At 34.3% G+C, this 21542-nt stretch overlaps 1 protein-coding gene across 1 annotated transcript in view; it reads right to left on the bottom strand.

Moving 5' to 3' along the window:
- UNC13C (unc-13 homolog C) overlaps nucleotides 1-21542 on the bottom strand; it is a 496691-nt gene that overhangs the window by 229403 nt on the left and 245746 nt on the right. The window contains exons 10-13 of the mRNA XM_090270625.1: nucleotides 18456-18625; nucleotides 15539-15654; nucleotides 13512-13675; nucleotides 6094-6250 (exon numbers count right to left, since the gene is read on the bottom strand). Coding sequence (XP_090126751.1) covers nucleotides 6094-6250; nucleotides 13512-13675; nucleotides 15539-15654; nucleotides 18456-18625 — 607 coding nt within the window. The remainder of the gene's footprint in view (nucleotides 1-6093; nucleotides 6251-13511; nucleotides 13676-15538; nucleotides 15655-18455; nucleotides 18626-21542) is intronic.

The raw sequence follows: 21542 nt of genomic DNA, 5'->3' as shown, positions 1-21542 counted from the left end.
GTGCAATTTTTGCTTTGACATCACACATGAAAAAACATAATAAATGTTTTCTCAAGTTTGATGAATTACTAAAAAGTATGTTGCATTATCAATGAATTATGAAAGAAAATGAAACTTTTCTAAAGTATCAACTTATAGAAGTTTGATCAAGTGTGCTAGACAAAAGTGAATTATCTTTTGATAAAAATGCTAATTCATAATTTTTGTCATATGAAGAAATGATCCATCTGTAGTAAAAAACTGTAGAAAAAACTCTTACAGAGGTGTGTCAGACAATTAATTAATGAAAATATTATGTTGTTTTTCTGGATTTTGTAATATTTGTGTAATGTGTCACAATAATGTATAATTCATCGTGATTTATTTTAATTAGAAATAAATATTAATTTTATATCAAATTTTCTATTGACAATTTTGTATACTTCTTATTAAAGAGAGTCTCATCAAATTGTATAAGGTTTAGGAAGCACCAAAACTAGATCTGCCTCTGCCCAGAACTAATTACTTGGCAAGTCATAAAGAAACAATCTCTTCCAAAATGTTTTCCACATTCATTTCCTCCTTTACCACATCATTCCATTTTCTCTAAACCAATGTCTAGCTGCAGTGTCACTGTCTTACCAGGGCTAGTGCAATGGCCTTCTCACTAATTTCCATCTAGTCCTTCTGTGTTCAATACCAGGAACTGGTTTACTCAATTCTGCTTTCCTCAGAGTGGTTTCCTGTAGTTTTGAGGTTAGAAAACTAAATGCTATGTTTCTCAAACTCCTTTGCAGATCAGTTTCTGCAGTTGTCTTAGCTTCTGCCTATTAGATGCATGTGCAGTGCTACCTTTGGAAAATACACGTGAGATGGAGACCCATGTTCTGTTTCTTGGTTTACTTTTGCTGCTAAGTCAAGTCTTGGAAATACTCACTTCTCACTCCCTGGTCACTAGTTTTGTGGTTATAAAATAACAGTTGCATTGGAAATAGAAGTCGCCTTCTGATTCTTCTTTCTGACTGTAAGAAAGCTCATAGCCTCTCTTGCAAATCAGTTTCACTGTGATATTTTAAGAATTATTACAGAAGAATCCTCCTCCAGTCCTTCAGATGATATTGTAAGCATCTAATTTTCTGAGCCAAGCTATTTTCTATTTTAAGTTGCTAGGATAGTTTCTATTGCTATAACTGAACTCTGTCTGATACACATTCGATATTCCCCTCTGTAATATATACTCCACAGAGTGATCTTTCTAAGTCAAAAATTTCATCAAATTATACCTTGTGCCTCAAGATGAAGTCCAAATATTTTACTGGGTAATTTAATAACAACCCAGTAACACAGTGTCCTCTTATACTTCCATCTTTTAGTCTATCTGCCATACTAGGTAGTCAGGTTACCTTACACAGACTTCTTTTAGCTTATTTTCTATCTTTACTTTTTGTCTTCACTCAAATGTCCTCCCAGGCCTGAGGCAGTTTTTCTATGACTTCTTGGACATTGAAAGTGCTATTCATCTCTAAAAGCCCGTTCCTTCTGTCAAGCTTTCATGAACTCCTGAAGAGAAATGAACACTTGCTTTCTGATTAATCTCAAAGAAAATTTATGAGTACAAACTCTCTTGAAGTTATCACATTTTGGGAGTAATTTATGATCATTGTTACACATGGTTATATGACTATTCTACTAGAATATAAGCCCCAAACAGTAGAGGTCAACATCTTTCAGTTCCTCTCCTACCTACATATCTAATGCCTAGCATGAAGTATCACATATATGTGTAGTAATGAACAAGTGAACAACAACAACAAAAAATTCCCACATATATTTGTTTTGCCCACACTGGTTGTGTCAAAGAAAAAGTTGAGTGAGGTAAACATCACTTTTACTAATAATGTACTTACTATTTTTGTCTTAAGGGAGCTCACTAAATAATTTTCTTAAAGACTTCTCTTCAAAATTGAATGATTGACCCCCACTTCATGGAGTCTTTTTTTTTTTTTCCTTTTCCAACCCTTAATCTACTCATGATGTTTTCAACACCCATGGAGATATTCTATCCAAGAAAGTTCTTTCATCTTCTTGACTCCCAAGAAACCTTTACACTTAGTGGTGTGCTGCTATATCATCCTTCCAAAAGAAAAATGCCTGGACATTTAGTATTTGCCAACTTCCATGATGTAAATACTCTTACTGTTTCTACTTTTAAGGATGTCTGTGTTCAATCACAAACTTGAAGTATTTCTGAAAATCACTGCCTTTGAACAGGTACAAACAAGCTCCGGTGCACCACTGTTTTACACTTGATTTTCAACAATCTACATCTTGGATTTGAGAATGCCCCTTTAAAATCTTATGAAAATAAATAAAATCTTATGAAATAAATGATATTCCTACTCAAATCCTTTGTCTCTGTCTCTGTCATAGTGTCACTTAACAAATCTGGATGCCAGGGTGAATCACTTCTAGTTTTCTCTTGACAGAATCATCTCTATGCTCACCTTTTCATTTCTTCTTTCCTGCAAAATTTCAACCAAGAGTCAATCCAACCATCTGATGAATCTGCTACTACGTCCATGTCAGAATGCTGAGAAAGTTGCAGTCACATTCATTGTGACAAGTTTATGCTTGCCAACATCAAATGAGATAGTCAGCTTTAAGAGGAATTTCTCTGACATGGTCCTGAAACATTCCTCTTTTATTTCCGTCAGCAGCTTATGGAAGCCTTTACCATCTTCCTTCACCTCATGCACTTGCATCTTGGTTCTTATCTTGCGGAGGAGCATTTCTTGTACTTGTTGACAACCATGGAGAAGGTTAGTGAAATGCGGTATGATGCCCTCAGTTTTGCACTCCCACATCAAAAGCTTAGCATTCTCTGCAAAGACTCATCCACTACTTTGTTGAATTTAGAACAGAACTTGTCCCTTCTTCCAAATGTCCCTCTTTCTGTCCTCTTGACTACACTTCCTCCTTTATCTTCAGGGATGTTACTACATCACTGATTCTCCATCTGATAAATTTGGAACATGACTCTTGCAACTAGTTTCTTTTCTAACAATTTATGAACTTGTTCAAATTTTTTCTTATTAAAAAATTAAAAATCTCTATCCATATCAGACAGTAAAAATAAAATCTTTTATGACAAAACCTTCTCACTGATGTTGACTGTTCTCTTCTGCCTTTCTCATTCAAGTTCCATAACACAGCAGTCTGTTTCCTCACCAACTTTAACCTTTTTTGCATGTTTTGATTATAAATTTTATCAAATATAATATAGAAAAGTTTACAACTTTAGTATAAAAATAAATACAAAACAAAAACAACTCATTAGTTATAACCCCATCAGATTGCTGCAACATTGGCATTTTAGCACATTTCCTTCCAGTGTTATTTAGAGATTTGTATCCTTTCATTCATTTATCATTATAACATGAGCATTGCTCAATTATATGAACTTTAAAAAAAACTTGGTTTTAATGACTGTGCTATATTTTAGTGAATAAATAAACCCTACTTTATACAACTATTAATCTATGCCCTTCACTAAAGAGTGCTATGAAATTAGACTTTGTCTCAACTGCTTCACTAAGCAATAACCTCCTAACTGTCAAATCAAGTGGGCTCATTTCTTTCCACATTTTATTTAAATGTTGCAATACCTGACAATGTTATATTCTCCTTTTCTCAAAACAGTTTACCTTGTCTTTCATAATATCACATTTTTATTATCATTTTTGTTTAATTTCTTTAACCGTTTTCCTCACCAAATTTTGCTTGCCCCTTTTCTCCACCCCCAATGGCTCTGCCCAGTTCACTTTATTCTTGAACATTTTCATCTAAACCATGACTGCAACTAACACTTGTACACAAAAAAGTCTGAATTTGTCAGAATAATGGTTTTCTTTTCTTGAATATTTGTCTTACAATCCTCATAGGTAAATAAGGTTAGCCACTGGTTTAATTTTTGAAGGCTCAACATGTCTGGGTTACACCTTTGGGAAAGACAAAGAAGGGCCAATATCATGGTGTTCCTAAGTTACAAGTGACAGTATCAGCTTCAGAAATCAGGTAAATAAGAACTTTAAGTCCTAATGTGGACATTGGAGAGAGTATATGTACATATATTTGACTGTGCAAAGAGCATTATTTTCAATAGGTTGAGAAAAATATTTTTACATTTTTAGTCTAACTCACCAATTTATCAAGATGTTTTTGAGAAATATTTCTTTTTGACCCTGTAATATAGTAAGTCATTTGATTTACAAAAAGAAGTTTGTTATAACCATTTTGCCACTGAAACACTGAAAAGTACTGAACTCAATTTTGTTTTTCTTCTTTGGGTCAGTATGAAGTAAAAAAAAAATGCTATCTCATTTTCCTGCAGGTAGCTTTATGGTGGATATTAATCACATAAACACATCTTTCTCAGTAGTAGAAAGGCTTAGTGTTCCACAAGGTTGGTTTATTCTGTACAATATACCCAGACAGAATATTAAAAGCAAAATGATTTCATAACACTGAATGCTGTTACCAAGACGATGCTTTCATAACAAAACTACTCTATGATCTAGTATTGGTCATGAAAGTTTTATTGAGCTGGCCAGGGAATATTCTTCAGTCCCAACTCTTACAAGAGTCAATCCATCTACCAAAAGTAGCTGATGCTGTACTGTTTGTACTATAGGTAGAGCAGGAGAGATTAAATCCTCATAGCTTACATTACAGAGCATTTTAAATGTTTACAGAGTGGATTACCATCTTTTACCTCATTTTAATTTAAGAAACATGTTAGTGAGATAATTCTTATCATCATATAGCAGCTTGAGAAACTGAGGATTGAATGACTGAAACTAATTTGCTAATTTTGGGTACAAACTCATACACCATGACTCCTGACTGAGATTGAGTTTTCATTTACTAGTATTTATTTTGATTTGCCATTAAATAACAATTACTTTTTCCTTTGATTCATTTCAGTTCATCTTACCCACCTCATATGCATTTTCTTTTCAATAAAAAGACAAGAAAAGAGTAAACAAAGCAGCACATTTCTTTTTCCCTTACTGACTTTACACACTTTTATTTGCTGGGTTTCATTTACTTCTACTCTATGACATATACTGTTCTAAATTTGATTTATAATAACATTATCAATCAAAAAAATCTATTCAGTGAACCAATTTGGAAGTTCAGTGGGAAATGTAACTATGGTGTCATGGAAAAATACCTGAAATATTGAACAGAACTACTGGCCTACCCAGTTGCCCTGGCCCAAACCTTGGGGATCTTTCCAGGCATTTTTCTCTTTCCCTTACTGTACACATACCTAAAGACACTAAACAATGCTATTCATTTTATACCCTGAAATGCTCTGAAATTTGTCCTTTCTTCTCTATCTCCACTAAATCTTAGTTTAGATCCTAACCTCTTGACTGGGATTACTGTTAATTTGTAGCCTATTTTCAGTGTTGTCAATTTTGATTTCATTATGCTTGCAGAGAATAAGCTCCAGTGACAGGGGCAATAGATAATACTTGAGATTCCACAGGATCCCTGCAGCTTTACTTTTTAATGTGCTTTTGATACATTTGAAAACTTCAGGAGGACGGTCTTAATTAGGTAGAGTAAGTTGTCTTAGACTCTTTATACGTACACCTATCATTTTCTTTAGAAGATGTGCTGTTTGTTATCTATCAGTACCAGCAGGAACCAATAAAAAGTGCAAATGGAGCCTCATAGTCTCCAGAGAAGTCAAGCAAGCTCACATTTATCAGGAGAAAGTGACTGCAATGGTGAATTCCAAATTTGCATACAAGACGGACTTCCTATAAGATACCAATACTCTCACAAAATATATGTTTTTCCCCTTTGGAAAATGTCATTTCAGATATGGAGATTTAACCTAATGAAGATGCCTCTTGACTGTCAAAATTATTTTACTCAGTATGTTCAAATAAACTTTTAGCTTTAGTCATATTATACTAAGAGATATTCCCTAAGATATACCTTCCTCAATAAGATTCCAAAAATATCTGGAATCTAATGCCCCTTTAAAATGTAACTCCCATAAGCTACTAGAAATTTTACATTTAACAAAACAATACTTACACCGAAGTTGGTAGCAGCAAATCGATCTGAAGCAGAAACCTGTACATTGGTTGAAATTGTTGTGTGAGCATAGAACGCGTTTATATTTGCCAGCAAGGTACTCATGATGGCAGGGACACCAGGGCACATATATTTAGAAGACAGACAGGAGAAATGCCTGCAAGACAAAAACATCAAGCGCTTTAAAACAGGAATTAATTCATAACCTCTAATGCCAGCAATTAAATAATTTCTCAACTACATCTGTGAAAGGAGGAAAAACTCCCATAATCTCTAATTGAAATAGAAAGCAATTTCAGCCTTTTAAATATTTCTCACTTACAAATATGAAGTGGTTAAAGTAGAATGTGGCTTGCCCCAAGGATGCACGAACAAACCCTTTCAGCTGAGAGTGTTGTGTACACAGCAAAAGAGCAATTTTTAGTGGGTCCTAGCACTGTTGTGAAGCAGTAACACAGAAGTCTCCTTTTGTCCAGCAACTTATTTCAGTCCCCGAAATGCTACATTTTAATCTGAATGTACTTTCATATTTATATTTCTCTCACAGGCAGAAAGCAAGAGGCCCTCCTTGCACTGCGCGTTGATTGAACAAATAAACGTAACATCTGCCTTCAGTCCAGGTTGTGAGCTTTTATCATGTAAAGGGCTCTCTTCCACAAGCAGTTCAGTTTTCCAAGCATTTTGCTAAAACCAGGATTTAATTAATCAAACAGATGACTAGTGAGGGCAGGTTGAATTATGCCAGCTTTATACTTAATAATCATTTCTCTTAATCCTTGAAGGATAGTATCATATACAGACATCAGAAGCAATAAGTGGTCAACTCTGTTATTTCTGTCAGGAAAACCTGTTTCACCTGAATATAACAAAAGACTTAAAAATTGATAGCACTTAGAGATGAAAGGGAAAAGATAAAATAGGCATGGAGGAAAGAAATTTTCAGTACATAATCTGAACCTATCAGATCTCATTTATCCTCCACCTGGGCATCAGTGAATTCTGTATTACTGAACACAAACAAAGTGCACAGACGTAAATCAATGTCCTGAGCCACCCCTCAAAAGAAATGAATGGTGGTCCTGCAGATGGTGGCTTCCCTTCCAAATCAGCCTGGCCACTCTCCTAGAGTTTATCCTGATTCTCACTGATAAAAGTAGGTTAAAGGTTTAAACATGGATCTTTGAGGATCATGAATAAAACTACATACCATGAGAATTACATAATTTGTGTAACTTAATCCTGGAATGTGATTATCACTGATTGTTTATTTTAGGCAAATAATACATATTGGGACTTTATTATACTCTAAATTATAATTAATATCTATTAATACTACGAGTAAAATAAAGATATTAAAAACAAATTAAAAATCCTCTAGTGCTCTGCTTTCACATTTTTCCCCCCTAACAATTCATAAGTAATTATATTTGTTAGATGCAAATTAGAGGTTAAGAGTTGCGGAATATTCAATGCAGAAGGCATCTTTTACTTTTTGAGAATTTTCACCTAAGAGGCTTCTTCTACATGGTCTTCAATTTGACAAAGTGTCTACTTATGAGTTTGTGTGCCCTTTCTTTATGAGTGGTTACTGCCAAGGCAAACTTTCTTGCTTCTAACAATCTCCTTGAAAACTATTTTCTTTTAAAGGCTGCAGTTCTAATACTACTTAAAGTATCCTAAAGGGAAAAGAGGAAACAGGATTAAAAGTCGTCGTCGTCAGCAGCCGTCCGTCTCGAGAGACGATGGTGTAGCTTCTTAAGAGTCTATCTGCACCGCCGAGAATGGCTGTGCAGTCTGACTCAGAAGTGACACGGTATCTGTCTCCTCCCGTGTTGAATCGACATCTTGCGATGACGCTGGAGTGTCCTCTCCAGTGAAGCTGAAGCTACAGAGCCTGGGCAGGGTGATATGGAGGGTCTGCTGTTGCCCATGCAGCAGACCCCCCCTCTCTTCGCAGCTGAAGGGTCCAAGGGAAAGACAAGTCAATACAGCTTGGCTTCAGGTGCGCCGCAGGAGTTGCCGGTGTTGACTACAACGTCAAACCGCCTTAGGGACTCCGGCTCCGGATTTTCTGTCGGGGTTTACTCCCTTAGCCTTTCCCCTGAAGAGGTATGCCGCAAGGCAGCGGAGGTTTTTTGGAGTCAGAGTTTTCCTTCTCTGATGTGCCCTGACTGGAAGATCGAACCAGCGACACTTAGCTCGCAGGCTGACGCTCAATCCACTGAGCCAAACCAGCCAGTACATTAGCAATTTAAATGGAGGAATATAAGGAATATATCCCTGCAGCAAACCATCCCTTCAAAAAGTACACCTTCAAATAAAAGACATCAAAAAGGACTATTGTAATTTCTGGACATGCTTAACAATTCCCCCACAAAAACTTGATTAAAAACAATTAATTAATAATGTTAAAATCACTTGACTTCATTTTTACAAGAAAACAGGATTAATGTCAAATCAATTTAGCAAATAACAGTTGTAATAACAAACTTCAAAAAAGATGATCCTTAAATTGCCATTAATGAGATTGTCCCTGGCAGCTTTTTAGCTGAAACAACTGCTACAACATCATCAACCATTAATTCTCAAAATATTACTGGAAAAATCCTTGGAAAGTCATGTGTACTTCAAATAACACATCTGGATTCAGCTCACTTGCTACTGCTTTGTAAGCATCATAATGGGAAAAAATAATCTAACTCACCTGTCTTTTAATGAATAATTATCCCAAATAACACCCATCTCGTGGTTTCCAAGGGATGGAAATGCCTTTGATAAAGTATATGTAAAAGTCAATGAAAATACGAGCAGGGTGATTGGAAAGAAGAATAAAAAGACAATGATTCTTAGATTCTTTTAGGGTTTTCAGAGAAACAATACAGGATGAAAGAAAAGACCATCTGTATTTCTGATGTTTGAAATACAAGACTAAAACAATATTTATCACATTTGCTCCAGAGAATTTAGACTGGCATGCATTTCAGTGATAAGTATATATTTTATCCACCCTGTCACTAAAGAGGGGCTCAAACATTTAAGGATCACTTCTCTTGGCCAAAAGCATCACATCTTTTTATAGATACTATGGATTGCTCAAGCTCAATTACAGAGGCTTTTGAGGACAGTTGGGTAGGACAGAAAATGCATAGTGTTTGGAGAAATGAAGGAAGTTGAAGAGCAAGTAAAGATGGGACTCCCATGCTACCCATCAACTTTCTCTGATAACTCTTCTCATCTATGCCTGGATTTAGTCCCGTATCTATGCTCTTACAGCACCATGCATAGCTCTATTATGCTGTCTTGTTATTATTCAATTTCTGTTTCCTGTTCCCCCTAGATTAGGAGTTCACTGGGTACAGACGCCATCTTTTATTGTTGAATTCCCATTGCCCTGTATAAGTAAGTCCTCTTACTTAGATACTGAGAAAGTGTCTGTTGAACAAATGAACTATATCTTCTGAAATGTGGGCTCTATGAGAAACTGGACCTTGCCTGTTTGTTCAATGATGTATCCTCAGTATGCAGAGAACTTCCTGGAACATGGTAGGCACGCAAAAATATTTTTGAAAGGAATGAATGACTTCATTGACCAGCACTGTCCTTAGCAGGCTCATGGATCAAGCCGCTAAGATAGACTAGTGGCTTTAGGTAAACTAGATCCTAACAGTTTTGGTTCATAGATAAGTTAAGTTAAGATGGACAGTGCCAAAGTATAGGTTGTTAGGCACACCAAGGTGAGAAACTTTGACTTAATGCTCTTCTCTTACTTGGTATTATGGAGGCATGACTACATAGGTGAATAGAATCTCAGATTTTGTAAGACACCATGGGCTTCATTTTACAACAAAGAAAAGGCTTACTAAGTACTTAGTTAAAATGTATTTGCTTGACAGAGATCACCTCCAGAGGACAATTTAATCCTTAAAGCTTGCAATGTGTTCAGGGTGAAGATCTGGTCTGTTAGAACATTGTTAAGAACATGTATGTTTGCATAAATAAATGAAAAGCACCAAGGACTCCCTAATTCTCATGATAGAAACAGGATCGATACCCAACCTCATGATGTTAAATACATGAAATAGCATGTCCCTTTGAAAAATAGAACACACTCTCTTTCTTGCTGTCATAAATTGGAAAACCAGTTTTATTTTAGATGGATGGTTGCATTTGCCGTATGAAAACAAATCCTCCAGGTCTTTGATCAATCGCTTGTCCAAACTGAAAAGCTGTAATCTATTTCCTTTTTCTCATGAATACTCCGAAACAAAAGATGCATTTTAATGCAACAAATAGGGCTAGTAAATTGTGCCCTCACAGAAAATTTTCTGTGGTAAAAGGAGAGAGCATTTCCAGTAAGTAGGAGGTGTCTTGGTGGACTGGGCAGTTCAGTATTAATGATCAAATTATTTACTAGCAAAATAGATTCAGCCTCTTTCTTATAAGAAATACACAAGAGAACAAATTAATAATGTACGGCCAGACTCTCTGACTTAATATACACTTTCATTTACTTATGCTCCAAATTCATCTTCAGAGATATGGGAGTATAACTAAAGAAACCAAGCAATCTCTAATATATAACAAAGGTTATTAAGTTATCTGGCCATTTGGCTTAGTATAAGAGGACTTTCCCCAAGTCTGTGTTTTTAAAAATTAAGAGGAAATGCTCCTTTTTATTTTTTAATTTATTAATTTTAGAGAGAGGGAGGAAAGGAGGGAGGGAGCAAGGGGTGGGGGACAGAATTCAGCCTGAACTCAACTCCAGTGACATAAAAATGGGAAATATTTTAAGACCTGGAGTGAGGAATGGAAAGTAGAGAGTCTAAGAGCTGGAGTTGGGGAATCCTAGTCATCTGTATTTGTCAATTGGCCTTGCCCAAAAGAAAAATAAACTTTCTTTCATCCTGATGACTGAAGGTAGTATTACAAGTTGGAGCAAGGCTCCTTCCTAACTTAAGCTCCCACCCTCCCACAGAGACCAGGAAACAGGGACCTATCTTCCTTGATGATTACATTCCAAAGGGATGGCTCTCCCATGTCCTTGAGAAAGCCAGTCCTATAAAACTGGCAAGAGTCTTTCAATGAAGTTTACATCTTAACAGGCCAGAGGATGAATTTCCAATTTTAAGCTTTCTGAAGTAAGTACATGTTATAAGAAAAGGGTGATTGGGTCTCTGGCTTCTGCAAAGACCAAGGTGAGAGGGAGATCAGGAGCCAAGAAGCAGAAGAAGTTTGTCTAAGGTTATGTCCAGCTGAGGGAAATGTTAAGGCTACCTTGCTTCATACTTAATGCTAAAAGAAACATGTAGTAAATAAAATATCAATATCAAGTCAAATGTGTAACAATAAGTAGATATAATCTAGATATTTTATTATCATCAAAGTGTAACTGTCCATTTATCATACACAAAAATAAGGCATCCTTTTTACTTATGCCTATCTGCTTTGCTTTCACTCTTTAGACCAGCAGTCAGCAATCTAACGACCACAACCAAACTCTGTCTGTAGTTTTTGTTTTTAAAAAAAGTTTTATCAGGGCACAATCATATTCACTTGTTAACTTAATATCTATGGCTGGTTTTGCATGAGAAGTGCAGAGTTGAGCAGCTGTGGCAGAGATTTTAGGACTCAGGAAGCAGAAAATACTTACTATCTGGCTGTTTATAGAAGAAAAATGTCACCCACTGCTTTAGACTAGTTTCTAGAGTGGGCAGGGGCTTTATTAAAACTGAGTCTTAAAAATATGGTAGAACCTTATTTACCTGAAGGTCACTTGAAACCAATAAGCATTTAAAATATTGTTTGTTGTTATTTACAGATGTTAAAAGTTAAGAAAAATACAAGTAATAAAATGAAGGTGTGATGACTGTCTTCTTTTAAACTGTCATATATTTACCATTTTCCTATGTTAAGATGACTGCGCTTTGAATATAAGAACATGAAACTGAAAAAAGACTGAATCAGTTCACAGAGGTAATTTGCAATAAATGTAACTTTTTTTTCTTTTACTGGGATTCTTTCAAAAAGCTTTTCTTTTTTAACACAGCTCTCCTTCAGCAGAACACACTTCACTAACAGTATGCTGTTGATAACAGTTGCATTTTGATTGCACTTAAATTTCATACTAGGTGCCCTGCTGCATTATTACAGCCATTGTCATGGGACAGAGCGGATGACAAAGTCACAGACTCCACTATGGCTATTCAATTACAAAAATAGGTTTTCTCAAAAGGAGTGAACTCCTTGTAAGTGGACGTGAGCAAGCAGAGGATTAATGACCACCAGTCAGGGATGCAATAATAGCATTTTCTGATTTAGAGGGAGGTTCAATTGTGTGAATTCTAAGTTTCTTTACATGACTAATAATCTGTAAGTCTTTATTAGTTAACATTAAAACATTCCGTAAACTGAAAAAGCATATACTTTACTGAAAATTTTAAAGACATTTACATATGCTGTTCTAGAATTATGACTGGTGATTAAATGCTGAAAATAGTAAACTTTGAAGAAGAACAATGATTTTTGTCCAGTACATGTCCATCATTAAGGTGGTTGAAAATGATTGATTATGTGGGCCAGTATCTAATCAACTCATGTGAAAATATATTTAATCATTACTATGAAAGAACAGTTCTCTAATATATGTACATAAATAGTTTACATATTGTACATAGTATATGTCTGGCAAAATGCATTTACAAACCTTGACTAGATTTCAAAATGTAAACTATATGCAAATACTAACCCAATTCCAAACCCCAGCTGAAACTCCTCAGTAAGGGTTATGTGTCCGTATGGCTCACTACTGTTATTCCATATTTACTGCAGTGTTTGGGCTCTATGGGTGCTCAATAAATCTTGGTTTTACTGAATTAACAGCAACGATATAAACATAGGAAGGAATGATATAATCTAATGTTACGGTTAAGCTATCATAATGGTTCTAGATGTGTCCTTGACATGAACAGGCTTTGTAACCTTGGACAGTGCACTTCAAACACCAGGCTTTAGCTTTCTCAGATATCAAGTAAAGCATTGGCTCACAAACTTTAGGGTGTGTGAGAATTAGTTGTAGGGTTTGTTAAAACAAAGATCACTGGGCCCCAACCTCAGTTTCTGACTCACTGGGTCTGGGGTACACTGGTTAATATGCATTTCTAAGTTCCCAGATGCTACTAATGCTGCTAGTCAGGGGACTGACTACACTTTGAGAACACAATAAGGTCTGGGAAGATAGTGCTAGTGAATTATCAAATCCTTAATACTTTATAGCTGTATGGGAGAGGGTTGCTGGTGCATTAAAATATAATTGTCTTTTTAATCAAAATTTTAATTAAATTAGAAGAAGAGATACGAACGTTTTTAGAAAAAGATTTCAACAGAGATTTTTGGACATGTAAGTGGTCTATGGTACTTACGTCATAGCTTGATAAATGGATTCAATCCCATAACGCATGGCAAACTCATCGACTATTTCTTGGGAAGCATCATCAAAGAAAACCTTCCAGGCTTCATCCCCTTTGACCTCTGGGATTTTTACTGCACCATTATATTTCACTTCAGTCAAGTAATGGAACAGATTCTAAAAGCAAGTGGTTTTCAATTGTTCAGTAATTCCTTAGAATAGGACAGACATATTTAACTGTAACTCTCAGTAAATTATACCTGCATCGTGATTGAGTCTTATGTTTCCCAGCATCTATAAGCAACATGAATAGCTTGGATATTTATTGTAACTAACCTCATCTTTACACAAATACTGATTGTATTTCTGCCTGGGTCTGTGTAGAATCAATGATTTGAATGTTTTATACATACCTAATCATTTGAGAAGAAAGTAAAAGTTTTTTCATGCAAATATTTCTAAATGCTATAACATATTTTGCATTCATGGGCTCTGAGTCAATTGTAGAGCCCTGATTGAATAATCTAACTTTGGCTGTGTTAATACAGATGTGGGTATGTAAATGCTACTAAAGGGCTTTGGCTGTGAAATGGTAGAGTCAGGGCAATGAACTGAGGTTGAAAATGCATGTTTGAGAATTCTATTATAAAAAGACTCACTACATACAATCCCTTTTTACATACAAACCATTTTTGCATCTAACAAGTTTGGGAACTGCTGTATGGATGTAGCCCAAGTCATTGGGTCTTAAATTTAAGACTGGGATTTTTTGTTTTTTGTTTTGTTCTTTGACCAGCAGAAAAGACTCTGAAAAGCAAAATACAATGCCATTCCCCTTATCCAAATCTTCTCTGCCCACACTTTAAGGCTTTCTATCCTTCCAGTTCAAGAAAAAAATTTTATTGGTCTGAAAACCACCTTTTTTTGAAGGAATGATATTCAATAATGCTTGACAGATTGCAGTCAGGAAATTAAGCCTACACCCTATCTCTAATTACTGTATAACACATAAAAGACTTAAATACTGCTCCTTATTCCTTCTTTAGTAAAATAGAAGTGCAAATAATTACACATTAATTTATACATATATATTTAGAAAAATAATATGCAAAGATTCTCTCAGCATTTTTCTTTCAGTCTTAGGTAGATACTTCTTTGAACACAGAGAGAGGTACATTCCTTAGTTTCTCCTTATATTTTTTGATACATGGGACAAGTGTCATTTATATTAGGGAAAGGTTTTGGTAACATCTCTAAGTAAGCTCTCAAATACAAGCATCCAACAGAAGCCCAAGATTATTTGTCTGTGTATCTACACTGAGGCACAAAAAGGAACTGGTGATTCTGCCTATTAGAATCAAGTTGGGTGGTCTTTTACCTCTCTTTAACCTAGCCAGGCTCTGTCTTGTAGGTGGGGATATTGCCTGCTATGTGTGGGTAACTGCATTCCTACACTCCTCACACACACATATGTTTGTGGAAGGGGAGCTAAAATGGAGAGTTCAATATGCATGAAGCCCTTCGTTGTATTTGGAAAAAGGAAGAAAAAATTACTGCTTATTACATTTGCTCCCAAAAGCCATTGATACAACATCAGCATTTTTATATTTCTAGTTGTAAATAGTACTTTTATTTAAATCTCCAATAAAACCTAAGCACTAACTCAGAGTTCTCAAAAACATTCATGATTTGGGTCCTCTCCTGAATTAGGGAAATTATACCATATCTTTGATGCTTCCAAGGTATCTTTTATGACTTTTTATTTCCTTGTTTCTCTTGGAAGAATGGTAATTTATTTGGTCTACTAATTCATTATATCATTGCCTTGTTTATGAATACTTGCCTTATGTGTTTGCTCCGAATTCTCATTGGAGGATGCCACGTAGGTCATTGCTGCTATAGTATAGAGTAAGAACTCCAGAAACAACTCCACAAATCTACCTCAATTCTACATTTTAGATCAAAAGTTTTGTTGTATGATTCATGATCAAGACCAATTTCTTTTCTAGGTTTACTGTTAATACAATTCACTTTACTTACCTCATGTAAACATGTATATTGTATATGATATGGAGCAACCTTCTCCTCTCCTTTAATTTCAACATTGATTTTTAATCGAATGGCCCCAGAGACAGCTGACTTATCTGTCCGTTTCTCTGATAAAGCAAAAAGGAATTGGTCAGTCATTTTTCACAGTACACATTTCTCCTACAAGTTCTCAAAAGGTTTAAAAGAGGCTTACATTGATAAAAGTCATTTTTCTAGATCAGGCTTGATTGTTATCTAACCATAATGATTCTGCTAAATGCAGTTTAAAATGATGTACCTACTGTGTCACTATGATCATCAAACTGCATTATAGATACTTCATATAGAAAAGCTCAATCAGAAGGCATTGGGATTCCAATGTAAATTCTGTGTATTTGATTAGTTTATACAATAAAATGAAATTATGTAGGCAATTAAAGGCAATATAACTTAAAGATAAAATTAACCAGAAAAGTAATTTATCTCAAGGTTTCCACTTCTCGTTCTTTCTGTGCTTGAAAAGATGAGTCAACACTCTGGCTAACAACAAATTATATATATGTGTGTGTGTGTGTGTGTGTGTGTGTGTGTGTGTATACATACATACATACATATGACATTTTATTCATTAATGATTTACAAAGACATACAGTCTACAGCCTGTGTTTACTCATGTCTGTTGGATTCTTTATTTAAACAGAATCAATAGGCAGTTAATTCAGTCAAATACTGTGTATACACACACAACTGTGTCAAATATGAACTGATCAGTAGCTTTGAGAGACATAAAAGCATAGTCACAAAATTCCTAGAATGCGAACATAGAAGGGGACCTATGTTTGACACCCACTTCACAGATGAAACAGAGAGAGACAAGCTGACCCATTTCACAATGAAATGTTAGGGGTTAGAGTGCCACAAAATCAGTGTTGAAAATTTCTTTAATTGACTCTCTTTCTAAGTATAACTATTTTTAGCCATGAGATAAAGTTAACTCATGAAATCTGCTTTTTCTTATGAAATATCTGCTGACTTTTTATTGTTAATATTTAATAGTCATTGTGCTGTGAAGATTCTTCCCTGAGGAGTTTCTCTTACTGGCTAGGAGACTGGATTCTCAATAAATATTAAAATTCTCTCCTGGGGGCTAAGAGAAATTCAAGTCTTAGGTTTGTTTGTTTGTTCGTTTGTTTGTTTGTTTTTTAACACAGACCACTTTTTCCCAGAGCCCCAGGAGAGCATTCTGGATCTTTGACTTTAATTCTCATCATCCCAAAGCATCCAGGGGACACAGGCTCTGCTCAGATGCCCACAGATTCTAGCCAAATTCTCTTCTGCATGGTGGAATGAATTCTAAGTGAGAAGGAATGAGAAACATTGTGCAAAGAATGAAAATATGGTACTTATGTGGACTGAACCAGTGAGGGATTTTACACAAAGCTAAAAAGTACTCCATTCTTCCCTATTTTCAAAGGTTAAACACCAGCAAGAAGGGAATAAAAGTACAAACTGTGGGTGAACAGGTAAAGTCTTCCATGCCGTTACATCTTTTTTTCCTCCTCTATGCACTGAAGAGCAGTTTCAGCATGAGAGCTGGGTAGCTGATTTTCCTAACAGCACATGCAAATTCCTAGGCAAAGTTAATACTCTACACATGTATATTTGGTCAAAGGAACAATTTGAGAAAATTCTATTCTAAGCTCTAACTGCCTCAATTCAAGGATATGCAAACGTATTACAGGAAAAAGTCCATCTATAAACAAACCTATTTAATTAAAACACAATATGAGTATTGCACAGAGTTAATGGCTAGAAGTCGACCCTTGCTTGACATCTCTATTTTCATATACAGAGCTATTTTATAGTAAAAACAAAATATGAGAGGATCACCATTATAACCGTGGTAAAAATTTCATGCCAATAATGTATATGTGCCAATTCTCTTTAAGAAAGATTTCTTTAAATATTTTTGATAATGAGTTCTTAGTCTAGCTTGAATTTTGTGTACAGGTAAGTTATATGCTGCTTCTTCTTTATATTACTGCATAATTTAGTTTTATTAGTTGTGACCTTATCTGTGTACTTTGTCAAATATTATATTACTGGCAATATGCACACTTAAAAAAACCCAGAGGCACTGTTCAATTTGCTAAAATATATAGGTATCCTAAATGAAAAAAACAAAACAAAACACTTTGTGATCTTGGAACTGTGTAACCATTCTTTGATTAACCACCAGTCCTTAAAAATTTAATTAAAATATTTCAAAATAAAATGATTAAGAAATTTTGGATCATGTCCTTTATCTGAATAGAGGTTATTCATATTTTTATTATTATTAAATCAGAATTAAAGATTCTAGGTTACTATTCTAGTAAAAGTTGAATTAAAATTTATCTTTAATTATTGGTTGCATAATAAATTTCATTTAAAAATCTTGGCAATTAACCATATTTTCAATATTGTCATCATTAGAGTAAACATAAAAGAGTTGACATTTATATCACCATTTGAAAGATATCCAAAGTATATTTTTCTATTATTGTTAAAATTCATTAAGGGACCAAAAAAAAAAATAAGTCAAACAGTATTAAGTCATAGGTTGATTATTGGTTTTTTGATATATTTGCCAAAGGTTTTTGGAGCTATATTTTCTGATTTAAAAGTTAGGAGTGGGTTAATATTTTTCTCCTAAAAGACACCCAGTTGACTCTGAAAAGACTTCTCTCTTTTCATCTCAAACTTACCAATGTCTTCCAATAATACCAAATTTGAATGAATGGTTATCACCTTCAGTTTCTATGAAATTAAACCATATAAAGTCCAACAGAATTTTCTAGAAAGGCATTGGTTATCTTTATCTATATGGGAATAGAATACATGCCACACATATCCTGGAATTTTATTTAACATTTTATCAGATAGTCACCTAAGTTGTACCAGACATCCATTTCTCCACTCAGGGTCCTCACTTCTACAATTGTTTGTCCCAGAAAATCATCTGACTCCTTTTTGAAATGTTGCTTGACTCTGGATTTAATGTCATCATCTTCATCCCACACTCTGACTTTGATTCGATCTGTGGAGTTATGGCACTCACTGGAAATAAATGTGGATAAGTGAACAACCAATGATAACTGCTCTAAATGGCATTTTAGTTTAGCAATTTATTTTAAGTCTAATTCAGAAAGACATCATATATTACATAATAAATTAGATTTCTCACTGACCCATTCAACCCATGGCATATTGTAGGTATCAGGGATACTGAAGAGAAGTTGTATTAGTTAAACAATGTCAATTAGAGGAAATCCTATCCCATTCAATCCTATATTCTTTATTATCTGAACTAGATATAAACAAATTTTGTTCAGAAACATTTGTTTGGGGCATTTTCTCTATGACATTTTCTATTCACAACAGTTATCTGCAACAACATATCTATGCACCATAAATGCAAATTTAATTTTATTGTACTGGGTGTCAAAAAAGCAGACATCAGACAGTATCATTGATAAACTAACAATCCTATTAACATATAATATATTGTTAAATCAAACAGAATTAGAGCAAAATCCTTTGGTTTTTAACATTTTAGTCCATTCCTCATTTCCAGGATTCCTCTACCCTTACCTTGTTGAAGCAAACTATTAATACTTAGTATTGGCCATACATATTATGGTCTTTCTTAACACAATGGCTTTTGTATATACTTTTATGTTTTCCTGCCTTTTAAATTAATCATTCTTTAAGAATCAGCTAGTCACCTACTCTTTATAATGTTTTCTACAGCTTTCTGAGCCAGTTGAGTGATCAACACTGAGATCCCAATTTATTTTGTACATACATTCACTTTAGTCAGGGGTCTTTAACCTGGGGTTAGTGAGTAGTGAATGAGTTCTGAGCATCACTGTAATTGAATTAAAAAAAAATTCACCTTTATTTTCCTTCAATTATGAATATAGGCACCAAACCACAGCAGTATTATCAGTACCTGTAAGGATTTTCACCAATAAAGCCACAGATGTTTAGTTAACATTACATGTGTTATGGAACTAGAAATATAATTGTTGGCCATCTTTACTAAAACTAGATTAATACAATTGATTGTATTTTTTAATTCTATGTATTTTATCTTATTCATTTAAAAATATAATTTTGAAAAAGGGATCTATAGTCTACACCAGATTGGCAAATGAGCTCATGGTATAGAAATTAGTTAAGAACTTCTGACATTATACTGTCTCTCCCATTAACCTACGAGGCAAAATAATATAGCATATACAAGAATGGCATTTCAGGTCTGACAGGCCAATGTGCAAAATTATAGCTTCACTATTTCTGCTTAGTGTGGGAGTTTTCAACACAGAGCATTCTGGCAATTTCTGGGACATTTTTGGTCCCTTCAACAAATGAACCAGGTAAGGGATTAAGACACCCTAAAGGACAGTTCGCATGATTTAAAATGAAACAAAGACATTGGTGAAGATCCAAAGCCCAAATATCAGCCTGGAACTTAACTCTGTATAAAAAACACTAACACTTTGGTATGTTTTACGAGATACTAAAATTTCCTGGCAAACAACTACTATGTAAATCACTAATCAAAGTACAGTAAGATTTTATTACAGTATTCCCTCACTTATTGCAAGTATTACGTTCTAGACCCCCTGCAATAGGTGAAAATCTACGAAGTAGGAACCTTACACTTATTTTAGCATTTATGTATATTTTAAGGCTTTATAAATCCTTCCCACACACTTATAAACTGTTCTCAGTCCCTTATTAACCTTTTCCACATTTCTATAAAAACTACTTATGTTCTTAAACATATTCTACACTCTTAAACCTATGTAACTTCAACAACATATGTATACAGTACTGCAAAATCCTGTGATATAGCAAAAAATTCGCGATAAATAATTAAATATAATATTTTTAAAAAAATCCTGTGATACAGTGAGGCCATGATAAGTGAACTGCAGTATAGAGAGGTACTACTTTATTATTGTTAGACTTTACCAGGGGTTGTTTTCCATTTTGAGAAACTACATTATCAAGTCAAAACCACTCAAAGTATGTATTTGAATCAAAATAGTGTATCAGTCTGCATTTGAGAAGGTCACATTCATGGTAATTTTACCTACAGATGAAAGTATGTTGTCTACTAAACTATGTATTCTAAGGTAGTTTTGTCTACCTTTACATATTAAAATACATATTAGAATACTTTTATTTCTCCTTTATATTATCGCTAAAATATAATATTGATTTTTAAGTTATATTTCTAGGTTAAATTGTGTATTATTTTGTTTCAGAAAATATATCAAATTATTTTATATAAAAAGGTCATTGTGTCTGAGTTGAGAATTGCTAATTATTTCTATGACTTATTGAATTAACTCCATGAATCTCACTTTGCTTATCTATAAAATGTACCTTACAAGATGTTTATGAAAAATAAGTAAAATAATGCCTTACAGCAGTTGGCATAATGATAGACATATAGTGTTCAAACTATATTAGTTATATTATTATGTCATTATTCCATAAGTTCTTTTTTTTAAGGTAGAGCCTATTTTAACATCTCTATTCTTGATAAGTTTCTAGAATGCATCTGTAAAATCTGTAGTTTTGCCGAAATAAAATCCCCTTTATTATATTTGAAGAAAAAAGTAATTTTATCATTCTTAGAAATATAATTATCCAAGAAGTTTTCCAATTTTGATAGCTATTTTATTGGTAAAATGTGGTAGAAATAGTTTAGAGGAAGAATTGATTCATGATACTATATCCCTAGAAGCTCACAAGTCCACTTTCCACCAATGAGAACAGTCAGAAGAGACAGCACAGCTGTCTCCCATCTACTCAGAATTCCAAGGATAATTGTAAAAATCACACACCTGAAATTATGGTAATAAGACTACTTATTTGGCAATTTACCCAAAATTTATATTAGTAATGGCAAAAGTTTTAATTTCTTTGCCATAAATAGTCTATGTAGAAACAAAAACCC

The sequence above is a fragment of the Furipterus horrens genome, unplaced genomic scaffold (genome assembly GCF_987537825.1).
Source record: "Furipterus horrens unplaced genomic scaffold, mFurHor1.1.pri manual_scaffold_3, whole genome shotgun sequence".
Classification (NCBI taxonomy): domain Eukaryota; kingdom Metazoa; phylum Chordata; class Mammalia; order Chiroptera; family Furipteridae; genus Furipterus; species Furipterus horrens.
The sequence above is the reverse complement of the archived record's forward strand: the minus strand, read 5'-3'. Positions and strand labels throughout refer to the sequence as shown.